This window comes from Salvelinus fontinalis, chromosome 29 (genome assembly GCF_029448725.1).
Source record: "Salvelinus fontinalis isolate EN_2023a chromosome 29, ASM2944872v1, whole genome shotgun sequence".
NCBI classification, from domain to species: Eukaryota; Metazoa; Chordata; class Actinopteri; order Salmoniformes; family Salmonidae; genus Salvelinus; species Salvelinus fontinalis.
In genome coordinates, this window is record NC_074693.1 from 20,287,212 (window position 1) to 20,300,788 (window position 13,577).

The 13,577-nt window shown below is 41.3% G+C and overlaps 2 protein-coding genes across 2 annotated transcripts in view; one reads left to right on the forward strand and one right to left on the reverse strand.

The window, feature by feature from the left end:
- The first annotated feature begins 1,143 nt into the window (after nucleotides 1-1,143).
- LOC129827591 (NK1 transcription factor-related protein 1-like) lies at nucleotides 1,144-9,211 on the forward strand. The gene is made up of 2 exons (XM_055888572.1): nucleotides 1,144-1,910; nucleotides 4,851-9,211. The coding sequence occupies exons 1-2, from the start codon at nucleotides 1,469-1,471 to the stop codon at nucleotides 5,570-5,572; spliced, it is 1,164 nt and encodes a 387-aa protein (XP_055744547.1). The 5' UTR covers nucleotides 1,144-1,468; the 3' UTR covers nucleotides 5,573-9,211.
- Nucleotides 8,372-13,577, reverse strand: part of uvssa (UV-stimulated scaffold protein A) — a 30,158-nt gene continuing 24,952 nt past the window's right edge. The window contains exons 12-14 of the mRNA XM_055888571.1: nucleotides 13,293-13,404; nucleotides 9,631-9,820; nucleotides 8,372-9,268 (exon numbers count right to left, since the gene is read on the reverse strand). Of these exons, the coding sequence (XP_055744546.1) occupies nucleotides 9,175-9,268; nucleotides 9,631-9,820; nucleotides 13,293-13,404 (396 nt within the window). The 3' untranslated portion in view covers nucleotides 8,372-9,174. The remainder of the gene's footprint in view (nucleotides 9,269-9,630; nucleotides 9,821-13,292; nucleotides 13,405-13,577) is intronic.

A 13,577-nucleotide genomic window follows, 5' to 3' on the forward strand; every position in this document is an offset into this window, starting at 1 on the left:
AGACTATTCAAACCACTGTTAGGACACAGCATAGATCAGATGAAAGAATATCTAACAGCTGTTCAATTACAGCTTGGCCGCAATACCCTGCACTGGAGTCTGCAGCAGCAGACAGTCTCCTATAGCAGCGGAGTGGAGGGCAGGGCTGGGTCCCAGCCAACTCCCCTGGGCTTGCCCTTTTGATAGGATAATCATGTTCATCCCTACCAAAATTACAGCTGATTGTTTTACCCATTATTTTCCCCAACTTTTAATTTCTACTTTCCAAAGGATCATTGCCCGCGGTAATTGCAAAGAAACTGACCTTGTATGTGTCATCAGCCCCCAGACGAAGGAAATCCAATTTTGTTAGGCTTGGCACACTTCTTTTTCTTTTTTCTCTTTACGATAAAGTCTGTCATAATATAGGCTACTGTTTAAGGAGTGCATAAAATGAAAGTAAATGGAATATTAAGTTCAAGATTAGAATAAACACGTAGTGTTTTAAATCAAAATCCAATTCTTTGGTCTAGGCCCATTATTGTTCTGGCATAATAATGACATCTCAGATTAGAAATCAATATTTCACTGAAAGGGCTATTACTGAGTTTATTCAATGCATAATTGAGTTTTGGAAAGTGCCCTTTAATTTGCATTAAAGATAACGAATCTTTCTCATCTGAACTTTTTCATCTAACAATAATCCCATAATAACAATAAGCCTAATAATAATAATAATAATAATAATAATAGCCTTCCCTAGACGTTGATTTTTACCGATTTTACATTGTAAACCTTAACTTGCATTAGATCACTCAATACTGAGGAAAAGTTAGATCATGGCATTATTATCTTGGAAATATTTATTAAAACAATAATTCTCACAACCTCAAAGTGGCCCATATAAGCGAGGGAGGAAATAAAAATAAGCCTATTTAGAGCCTTTCCATGCAGTTCAGGAGTTCAGATGAAATTGAGTATTTCAGGAACCATATCATCCCTCACTCTCAGTGCGCCACTGTTACCCCTCACGCGCGCAGACGGAGATAATAGGCTATTAGAGCCATGGGATTCATTTGTAGCCAATTACAACCCACAGTTGAATATGAATGCATAAATAAGGCGTAGCTTGTGTCTAAGTTTTGGCTACGACTGACCGAGGGTGGGAGGTGGCGCGAGAGCGTGGTGTGCGTGCATGACATAAACGTTGGAGGGTCCTGAGGGGATGGTTCAAACCCCAAAAAGTAGTTGAGCAAGGGAGACCAACATCCAACAGTCAACCATCACCTCCTGGCTGTCAGCCGTGAGTAACAAAGACCAGAGTAGTGCAGCTGTAGAGGGGGTCTGTCTGGCAACGCAAGCTGTGCAGGAATATTGCACCAGACATTATAGCCTACTTTTCTCAAATTGCATGCGCTAGTATGTCTTCTTCGGTTGTAAGAGAAGCTTAAGTTGATTGTCTTGGTGCTAAAGCTCTGATAGGGAAGTCATGAACAGGGAAAAGGTTCAGGTGGGAGACGTCTCAGTTGCTGCTCCGCTGGCGTCCGGTGTGACTGCCCAAACAGCTGTGATCGTCGTGGCCGCTCCGGAAAGCATGGACAATCACGGCGAGAAGCGGCTCTCTGCCAACGCACTGTCGGTGTTTTCCTGCCCCGGGGGTAGAGACATACTGCAAGCGGACGGTCGAAACAACTCTCCACGTCAAGAGCCGGCTCCGGTAGCAATGCCAATGCTTCACCGGACCACTTCATTTTCGGTTTTGGACATTTTGGACCCAAATAAATTTACGAGCAAAAAGCCAAATCCTAACCGGACAGGCAGCGAATTCGCCTTCGGGACAGAGAACCGTGGAGGTGACGACTCGAATCGTGATGTAGAGCAGAAGTCTTATGCAGACGACTATGACACATGTCAAAAATCTACAGGACTAAGTAAGTTTATTTTTGTATCTTTAGTTTTTTGTATATTTGTATTGTATTCTCTAACAATGTTGTTGTTATGCTGTAGGCCTGTACATATCTCTGAAAAATACGATTTGAAATAGACATCTTAGGTTGCCTACATTTGGCTCTTGTTGGCTACACAGATGTCTTAGAAAGTTGCTCAATTGGCCTACTGACATATGTGACATTATTGTAAAACCACGTCAAGCCTATTTGTGTCGATCATAACGAGACAGAGAACTTGATGAGTGTTTGCCTTATAGGCTAGCCCAGGGTTTCCCGAACTCTGTCCTCGGGACCCCAAGGAGTAAAGTTGAGTTTTTTTGCTCTAGCACTACACAGCTGATATAAATAATCATCTAATCATCAAGCCTTGATAATCGAATCAGCTGTGTAATGTTAGGGCAAAACAACAAAACGAGCACCCCTTGGGGTCCCGAGGACAGAGTTTGGGAAACGCAGGGTTAGCCTATGTATTTGAAGCTAGAGGGACCTGCAAGTTGTTTCAGATCCAGGAGTTCCTCAGTTTGTATTTTTCACATCTAACTTTGTATTCTATATTCTGGAACGCTTTTTTCGCTCATAAGTTTTAACTCAGAAATAAATATGATCATATCTGAGGTAAAGGTTACAGGATATGTAATGGATATGTAATATTCCATGCATGCACCTAGTCCCTTAGGCTACCCCAGAGAAAAAGGTTTGTAATAACTAAAGAAAAAACAATTAAAATCCTTCGATTACGTTTAATTTAAGGTGCTTTGCGAGGTTAAAGATGCAGCAGGATAATGGCGAAAATCGCCCCAGAGTGGCATGCAGAACGCGGCTAGGTCGATATCCTATTATCGAATTGAGTATATCTCTTTCAGGCAGCTTGCCTGACTCCTTCAACAACTAAATTATAGGGTCAAAATTCGGATAATTACACGATTAAAACCTATTATACTTATTAGGCTAGATATTGATCCCAGAAAGAAGACACACGATTAAGATTGTCTCTGCTGCTATAAGATAAACACATCCCCCCCACTGTCATTTTTCAACTAAAAAAAGGGAACAATTATTTCATTAATTAGATAGGCCTACATTGATCTCTGTAACCACATTAATGGCTATGCATTTAAATAGAACCTAACCTAGTCAGAGGAGAGGACACTGCGGTTATCATGTTGTCCGGGTGATTTGTTATGTACTACCTGGTTAAAAAAGCAGACATACTTAGCAAACCAACTGACAAAAAAAACATTGTTTTTAATATTATATAAAAATTATTGAACATGAAGACAAGATGTGGATTAGTGAGATATTGTTTATGCTGCCAATATACACATTAAAACCCTTTCCAACAGGGACATGGGCTATAGCTTAAACGTAAAAGCCAACCGTAGACGACCACACAAACTGGCTTCAGCCAGACCTTGATGGGAAAATGAATATGTATGAGTATTGATTAAATAATTCAAAAGTAGGCTGATGCAAATATTCGTTTTATTTCATGTTCATATTGCACTGTTTTGTCATAAAATGGGGCTTGTGCGTAAAAGTGGCCTGCATTTGAATGAAAATAATTGGCTTTGTTTATTTAACTTGCATCTCTTAAAAACAAACCAAACAAACCTTAAAGGTTTGATAAACAATATCCTTATTGAACAGTTTAGGCCTAATGTAAATGGCTTGATAGATTAAATACCATGCATCTTCGAGGTCTAAACGATCATTTATCATTCAGGCCATACTTGTAGACTATATGGCTGCGCTGTCATTGGTATGTAGGCTATATTTTCCTACATTCAATCACAATCGTTCTATCCAGATGTCTATTTCTTAGACCACAAAGCATCTATTTTTGCAGGCTTTATTGTGCTGTAGGAAGTAACGCCAAAATATCTCAAATTGTTCCTACATGTCATCATGATACTTAAAAGCTAATTGTCGAATTAATTCTGCTGATCTGTGCATTTGGATATTTGTATTTGTAAAGGCCTATATATTGTAACAATTGTTTGTTGACTAATATTTTGAATACCACTATGCAAACCACCCTCACACAGGCGTGGGCAATTATAGGCTAATTATCCCCTAGGCACTTGCATAAAAACAATGGCTTTGGCACGTCTCTTGATGCTCTGATCAAGGCATAACTGCCGAAACGCATTAGCCTGAGGTGACGTATTGTGTCCCAACAAAAAAAGTGTAATTCCGCCTTTTACTAATGTTCTTGAACTTGGGATTTCATTGGAAGTCATTGTCACATGTTTTTACCCAATAAATTACTGGGAGTTTATATATATATATATGAGTGTGCGACTCTCTATATTTGTATAGCTTACATATGGCAGAGCACCCAGCTAATAATGCGAGATAGCGCACCTGTTACCCACTCCACAATAACATAAATGGATTTTGAATATCTATTTAATGTTAGAATATATGACCTACTAAATTATATGACATATTTTCCAAAATAATTAAGTTTCCTCAAGTAATTTTCCTAAAGGTGTCTGAAAGTAGACCATATCAAACGCAGTTTTCACTATTTCATTGTTAGCCTAACATACAATTGTTAACATGAATTACGTTGTTTGTGTCCTTTTCCATTTTTACGCAGCGTATTATTTAGATCAAATGTAATAAATACTTACGCGATTGACACGGTATTAGGCTCGGCTACATAAATACACAACATGGACATAAAAACAACATTACACCTCCATCAATCCCTTTTTAGGAAGGTGAAAGGATAAAGGTTATCCATTAGCTGCCGTTATTTTTCATCACTTCATATTTTCTTGAGCAAATCCTATGTTAATTAGGCTAGTCAATATAGTCTCTGTCAAGTTATTGAATATTGTCAGCCTAATTGACTTGGACTTAATGTGATTCTTATTTTGAAATGACTCAATGGCATGTGTCTTTTTTTCTTTCTAGAGGAGGGGTTCATGTGTGCCTACAGATCCGACGAATGCGAGAATGATTTCAAAAGAGGCTCCCACTCTGACAGCGAGATGCAGGATGACGTGTGTAGTGAGGAGAGCAGCAGCGCCCTAACTGGAAACGCGGAGGGGGAACTGGGACACCATGATGACGACGACCAGGCGAGCAAGAGCCCAAGAAGTCCTGGTGGACAGCAAACTCAACAGTCAGGGTCGAATGGACAAAGTAATCAAGGAAAGCCGAAGAGAAAGCGCTCTGGCTCCGATTCAAAGTCGGGTAAGCCCCGAAGGGCCCGGACAGCATTCACTTACGAACAACTTGTTGCACTGGAGAACAAATTCAAGTCCACCCGATACCTCTCTGTGTGTGAGAGGCTCAATTTGGCACTGTCACTCAGTTTGACTGAAACTCAAGTCAAAATCTGGTTCCAGAACCGACGGACCAAGTGGAAGAAACAAAACCCTGGCGCAGATACCAGCGCCCCGACGGGCGGGGGCCAGAACGGCCAGAGCAATGGACTAGGGAGCCTGAGTCCACTCAGCTCGTCTCCTCCCATGAGCCATCTGTCAATGCACACGGGCTACCCAGGTCACGGACCAGGCGGGCTAGTCTGCACCACCCAATTACCCTTTCTGCCAAGTCATGCGGTACTGTCACCTTTCATGTTAGGATCTCAGACTTACGGAGCGCCTGCGTTTTACACTTCCCACCTGTAAAGATATGGAGATACGTATAGAGTTTTGCGCCCAAACATCATGTTTTCGGAGGCGTCTAAAATTCACTGATATTATCAAAATAATTGACTCCAGTTAGATATGAATTTAATAACCATATTTAACGTATGGTTTTAGAGAACAAAAGACATGCCCTTAACTAAAGACTTCTTAAATGCACTTGATGCTGTAGATGGGAAGAACTCTGAACATTTCATGTTGTTTCGTCAAGGACAAGTGCTCGAAGAAAATCAACCTTTACCAAGGAAAGAAGATTTTGTTGTATTTGACTTTTGATTTCATTTTGATAGTATGTGAATACTCGGGGTCAAAATGTACATACAGATGTTGACAAATATATGTCTAGCTTTTAATTTCGAATGCAGTTCATACATATTAGAGTTGAAAAAATAGGCCTACATGATGTATATACATATCGTTCATTTACATCTGGAATGGCTTGACATATTGTAATTACTGTGTAACTAAACTGTGAAAGTTTAATATGATTATTTTCATATAAGTTTTCCCTATTCATTTATTATATAGGCCTATAGTTAATCTACCTGAGAATATTTGGATCTATGAATGCTCATTTCATCTGGACTCGTCTTTTATAGTATAAGACAAAGTAAAATAAAACAATAGGCTATAATTTACAAACGAATAAGCTACTTTAATACGAATATTAAATAGATTAAATCTTCTTTTAGTCGATTTTTTTTCTCTCCCCTTTCCACCAAATTTAAGGACATTTTGGAACTGAACACAGTGTCTTTTCACCCTTTTTTAATTAAATGGTTCACTCCACTTATACGTTTTTGGGGCAACCGATGTTATTAGGACCTAAGTTGCATTTTCGTCGAAATGAAAGCTATAACTTTATCTATAACACTCTTGCGCGGAAAAAATATGAGTTTTTGAAAAATACATAGCCCATAGGCTTATTGATGGATCAGCCATAGCTAATATCTATAGCATAACTTATATTAATTGAATTAAATTACCTATAAATTGTCGGTTATTGGCTATTGTACCCGTTGCATAAGCCTATGGTGTTTAGGTATACAATTTTATTCAGCATATCTCTACTTCGATTTATTGATTTGGGGAATTATTTATAAGAAATTTGACAACGGCTCCCTGACTCGATTATTGACGAGGAAAAACAATCACTGGTAATTTAAACACAAACTTGTTTCACAACATTATAGGCTAGACTGTCTTCTCGGACATACGCTTTCCAAGGGGTTTGACTTTAAAACATTAAGAACATCATGCCACATTCCCGATAACCTAATGTGCTTGTGCCTAAAACACAATTTAAGCTATGGAATATTTGAACGAATTAATTATTAGATGCCTAACTAAATACATTGTATTTCAGCAACTTTTTCAAATGTTTTTGCCGTCTTTGATAAGGAGGTGCATTTGAATAGGCCTAGGGCTACTTTAAAAGTGCAAAAACTATCCAGTCAATCAAATTGTATTTGTCACATCCGCCGAATACAACAGGTGTAGTAGACCTTACGGTGAAATGCTTACTTACAAGCCCTTGTTTTGAAATGCATGACTCAAGCAGACACTCGCTCCGTCATAAAAAATATGACATTCCAGCCGCAATGGTGCAACTTTTGCGCTATCGATGCAAGTTAGGTCTATTCTAAAGTATAGTTTTGTCGAATTTGTGTGGACGAAAGTGACATGGATACAGCATTTATTTATATTATTTTAGACCTGATGACTACTTCGCTTCAAATAGGAATAGTCTGTCCTCTTTATTTATATTTTTTACCTTATAAAAACCCCACAGTCCCTAACCAGCTCTCCAAAATGGTGATGAAATGGCACATGCCAGCCATGATGGAACGCGATCCTGGAATCGTTCTAGAATTTCACATGCAGGTATGGCCAAACGCAAAAGCATGAAACGACTTAGCCTAATATAGCCTGTGTAGAAAGTCCAAACAAATGTACAGATTGTGGAATTATTTAGTGCATGGGGTGCATTGAAATTGGGACGCACATACCCGACCGTTGCAGAAAGTAGGATAGCCAAACGAAGGGTATTTCTTGTTATCTGCCAGCTGTTTTCATCAAGTCCGAGTCTTGGAGCATTATGTTGGACAAAATGTAATTTTTAAAACGTTAATTATGTAAATATTATATTCGACACGTTTTGCAGTCAAATCATTAAATTCATTTGTATTTCCCATTGCAGTGGACAGCGCACTGCGCGACATTTGTGCAGAAAAAATAATCTTACTTTCGTTTGAATTGTTTCCTAGGCAATAGTGTAATTATCATCTTAAATAATATTAACGAGAGGATATTGATATCAGTTATTTTATTTAATAATATGACAATTAGCATAGATATATTAGTGAACGTAGACATAAGCTAAACAAAACATCTAAAAGAGTAAAACAATATCTATGAATTTGTAGGTTATTATTATGATTTTTTTACCAGGAAATTCTTGTTTTTAAATGCATGACTCAAGCAGACACTTGCTCGGTCATTAAAAATATGACATTCCAACCGCATGTTGAATCCCTGGGCAACTTTCCAGTGATGTAGGGAGCTAGAAGGGGATTCTTATTTTTAAACATTTTTATAAAGTAGATTTTCAGATGTTATGTAAACAATAATGGAAGAAAATTCGGCTGACAGGCCCAAATAGAAAAAAGGCACAAATTGGGGCTCATCAAATAATATTTGAGCAGCTGGCACCTTGGACTGAATGAGGTAAACTTTTATCCCAGGAATGTTAAATACATTTCAATATTAAAGAACGACAGCTTATGTGCAAACAATTCGTTTAATGTGCTCCCAATGACTAGTAGACAGTACCTTGATGCAATCAAAGCTCAACATTCACTTTTTAATGCCTCCCACCAGACCTGCCCAATTGGTGCCTGCCTGACCCAAAACAGCCAACAGGGCCTGAAGATATCCTTCCTTGCCATCAACATTCACTAATCCAACACAAGCACATTCACTATCATCATCATACTACTACACAACAGAGAAAACATATATATATAAAAAAAGGAAGATATTTTGTCAGGTGAATATTTAATTATTCATATTGATTCACAGGCTGTATTTCTCTACCAGTCCAGAGAGGTCCGATACAGGGCAGATATTGGCAACCTATAGAAGTTTCAATAAAGCCTTACAGTGCTTTCAAACTCAGACACAGAACTGTATGGGAGTCAAGAGCAACGATTGTTAAGCTGCCTGTCACAACAGTTAAACATTTGGTTACCACTTACACATAATAGCATTGATACATTAAGCACTCAATGGTTGTGATAATTACAAAAGAGATATTGGAAAAATAGTTAGTGCAAAAAGCTGTAAAAAGAGTTCTGCCATTGAAAATCCCAAAGGGGGACTACATTAAGTGTAAATAGCCAACTGGTGACAAAGATTGGCAAATATTTTTTTCTTCTTTACAAAATAGAAAGCATAAATGTGACGCAATTCAACATGATGTTGTTACATGGACATGAGATGTGAATGTAGTAGAAGTCTCCATAGTCATTTCTACCAGTACAGTACATGAGGATTATAAATCCACTGGCCTCCTCAACTTCCTGTTAATTCAGTGCATAATTAAATTGGTTTGCAAACTTTGCGTGTTTCAATTTGTCCATTTTATTCATGACGTCTGTCACTCGCCTCATGGAGCTCCTGAAAAATAAAGTAGGAAAGGTTTAGAATTACCGGTGTTTAATAATGGTTACGTCCTATCATGAACACCAGTTATCCTACAGTAAGTGTTAAGGTGAGGTTTGAATAATCATTAATCCTCTCAAATACACATTGGGAATTTGAAACTATACAGTACACGGACAAGTAAATAGTTACACATTTAAGCCAAGTGCAACAAGGTTACAGTATACATTTTTAAATAATACATCTATCGTCTATTAAACACCCAACGTCTAGTGAGTCCAAGGTCATGTATCCATTGTGTTAGAGATGACTTGTGTTGTGGGGTAATACTTCCTCTAAGTTAAACACAAGAGACAGCCACTTGTTGCAGTACTTACGGGTTGAAAACCTTCTTCTCTAGTCTGGAACGTGAAGTGTTAACACCCTTCTTCAGATCACTGAGGTTGGGGTACTTCTTCTTCTTGCCCTTCCCCTTGCCTTTCTTGCCCTTCCCAAAGGTTTTGGAGGACCCCAGGTCCTCCCCAGTGGCAAGCTCTATGTCCCTCATCAGCTCAGGGTCCCGCCAGTCTAAACAATCAAATAAACTTACATTACCAGACCTAAACATGGTGTGTAGTCTGCAGACATCCAATCACACACGGTAGACACTCAGATTCAGAGGGGTTGGATTAAATGCGAAAGACACATTTCAGTTGAATACATTCAGTTGTACAACTAACTAGGTATCCCCCTTTCCCAATCACACACGGTAGACACTCAGACCTAAACATAGTGTGTATCAGCAGACATCCAATCACACGGTAGACCTAAACATGAACATCCATTTACTCCCAACACTTGGATGGACCAGAAGACGAGCATGTCCAAACATTCAAATACAGGACAAATTGAAAAGACAACAAAACCCTGAATTATGGTTTTAAATAAAGGACAATGTTAAAATGACTCCTACAGACAACACAGTGTTGAAGACCTGATGAGGCTGTAAGAGACCGAGTCAGAGACATACTGCCAGCCCAGGGCCCAGACAGACAGTATGTGTTCCAAGGTCCTACAGGAGGATGGTGATGGTATGGAGGATTAATCATGGCTGTGATGGCCCGCTCCAAAGCTACGTCTGACCTTGATGGAATAGGTTAACTGCACCATCAACTCAGCCTCATAACGACAACAAACGAGAAAATAATTGAAAAAATGTTTGGTATTTTGGGTCCAGCGTTAGGGCTCTCCTCAATCACCCCTGAGAGCGACATGTGAGAGCCTGTAAAAAAGGGGCACCAATTTTAGTTACAAATTAATTTGGAGTGGGGGGTGTTCGTCTCCACTGGGGTGGCAGGCAGGGTCGGGTGGGGATGGTGAAAGCCCCCTATTACATGAGCCCTGTGATCCCTCTGTGGTTAAGTCCTGCCTTTTGTGTGCTTTCATTCCTATCCCCAGGATGAGAGGAGAGCGAGAGCCCTTATTAAGTTAAGCTGTCTGAAGCCCCTGCAGCAGGGGCCTTTTCTCTGTCAACAGCCTCGCGTCCACTCCAGCTGTGGCCGTCCACCCACCACAGACACTCCATACACACACCACACAGGCAGCTGGGAGCATGGACTGACACTCAACCGACAGAGCCTCGGGAGCCTGGACTTACACTCCAAACAGACAGAGCCTCGGGAGCCTAGACTGACACTCCACAGACAGAGCCTCGAGAGCCTGGACTGACACTCCACAGACAGAGCCTCGAGAGCCTGGACTTACACTCCACACAGACAGAGCCTCGGGAGCCTGGACTTACACTCCACACAGACAGAGCCTGCCTCGGGAGCCTGGACTTACACTCCACACAGACAGAGCCTCGGAAGCCTGGAAAGACACTCCACACAGACAGAGCCTCGGAAGCCTGGAAAGACACTCCACACAGACAGCTGGGAGCCTGGACTGACACTCCACACAGACAGAGCCTCGGGAGCCTGGACTGACACTCCACACAGACAGAGACCCTCGGGAGCAGTCCTGACCTGTGCCTACGGACTCTGCTGTTATCCAAAAATAAACATACACTCTTTGAGACCGTGCTTTTTGAACGATTTCTCTGATGTAAATGTAATTTCAGGGGAATAACCTAGGGGTTTTGGAGTGTGGAAAATAGCTGCTATAATAATAACTGTGTTGAAATAACTCCTCAATACAAGCCTGGAGTATCATTAATCAAATATTCTGGCTAACTTTATTACTAAATCCAGTGTGAGCCATCGTGAGTCACATAGCAAATTAACAAATTGTCATGACTATAATTGGGAACTCTAATTAAAATCTTCTTATACCTTAATGTGCCAAAGACTGATCATGAACCGTAACTGTTTCTCTCAGACATGCAATTTTAACAGCGTTAACTTGATCATCTATCACAGCCTGACCAAACCTATTTTGAGAGTATGGAATGGTTTGACAATGGAGCTAATATTTAGGATAGAATTGGCATCGAAAGATAAAAGTGCTGCAATGTCTACAAGCCAGGGTCTATCTCTCTTTCTGCCTGACAACAGTCAGAGACCCTGACATTGGTTAGTTCATATAGAATCTAAAATACAACCCATGAGTGTGTGGGGCCACACTAAGAAACTATTTGAGGGCATTAAGAGTAAAAATCAATAGTGCCCTATGAGAGTGAGTGGAGTGACCAGGCAGGCAGAGAGGATTGATGGATCTCTGCAGGTCCTTATAGAGCTGGTGTGGGTGGCCTGGTGGGCCGGCATGCTGCTGTGCTGAGCTGAGCCACTGTGGCCATAGAGCCAGAGACACACTGTGTGGCAGCGTCTGGATGAGTCTACAGCGCTGATGGAGTGGGGGATCAATAGTGTAGTTAGTTACAAAAGATGCTATTTCACAAGCCAGTGGCCAGCGGCCGCCCGAGTCAGCTGGCCCCGATACCTGTTTGTTAACAAGTGACTGCAGGCAGAGAAAGCACATCCGACGCCCCGCTGGCAGCAGCCAACACACCCTTAATTGGCTTTTAGTGCGGCCTCCAGGAGAGAGAAAGAGAGAGCCCAGAGCCAGAAACAGCAGTCCATTATCAGGGGTATTGATGATGACTGTGATTCCATCAGTTCATCTTTTCCTGAACTAAAAAGGCCCTCATCCCCGTGCTGTGGAAGAATCCCTGGCTCCCTGACTCTGGTGCCGTCTTGCTCCTGTCCTTTGTGTGATGGGATGGGAGTGATGTACAGTTCTGAGGGAGCCTGGGAGTGATGGATAGTTCTGAGGGAGCCTGGGAGTGATGGACAGTTTTGAGGGAGCCTGGGAGTGATGGACAGTTTTGAGGGAGCCTGGGAGTGACGGACAGTTTTGAGGGAGCCTGGGAGTGATTGATAGTTCTGAGGGAGCCTGGGAGTGATGGACAGTTTTGAGGGAGCCTGGGAGTGACGGACAGTTTTGAGGGAGCCTGGGAGTGATGGATAGTTCTGAGGGAGCCTGGGAGTGATGGACAGTTTTGAGGGAGCCTGGGAGTGACGGACAGTTTTGAGGGAGCCTGGGAGTGATGGATAGTTCTGAGGGAGCCTGGGAGTGATGGATAGTTCTGAGGGAGCCTGGGAGTGATGTACAGTTCTGAGGGAGCCTGGGAGTGATGGACAGTTTTGAGGGAGCCTGGGAGTGATGGACAGTTTTGAGGGAGCCTGGGAGTGATGGACAGTTTTGAGGGAGCCTGGGAGTGATGGACAGTTTTGAGGGAGCCTGGGTCTGGGAGTGATGGACAGTTTTGAGGGAGCCTGGGTCTGGGAGTGATGGACAGTCCTGGGGCAGGAGTCAGAAGCAGGAAGTGTTTCCATTATCTCTCCTTCTTTACCACAGACTAGACCAGAGAGAGCTGCCACTGCACAGGGCAGATATTGGTAAGACCTTTATGAAAGGGAACCTATCAACGCCATCAGATTTCTTTTAGCATATTACTTTCATTACAGTGTCTGTTGTGAGCTAGATAATTACACAAAGGGTTTTTTCAGTTGTAGTTTTTTGGAATTGAAGTGTATAATAGGACCCCTCTTATGTCCCTCACCAGGCTGGTCCTCTCTACGTTTCCACTCCTCTTTCTCCAGCCGCACAACGTCCTCTGGGTTGGTGGGTTTTCCCAGCTCGTCTCGTGGGATGATCAGCCCATGGAAAGGACACTATGGGAATCAGACATTCGTGGCCTCATCAACAACGATCCTCTACACGTCACTTTCACTCTAATTCTGACTAACTGCAAAGCCTCACTTACTGGTATCTAAACGTATTACCAATAGAATATATACAAAAATAGAAATTACAATGACAATTGTAATACTTTCACCTAAAACTT

Excerpts from the sequence above, each read along its gene's own strand:
- LOC129827591 (XM_055888572.1), top strand. The coding sequence starts at position 1,469 with ATGAACAGGGAAAAGGTTCAGGTGGGAGACGTCTCAGTTGCTGCTCCG. Across the intron at positions 1,911-4,850 it reads TCAAAAATCTACAGGACTAA|AGGAGGGGTTCATGTGTGCC; the intron begins GTAAGTTTATTT and ends TTTTCTTTCTAG.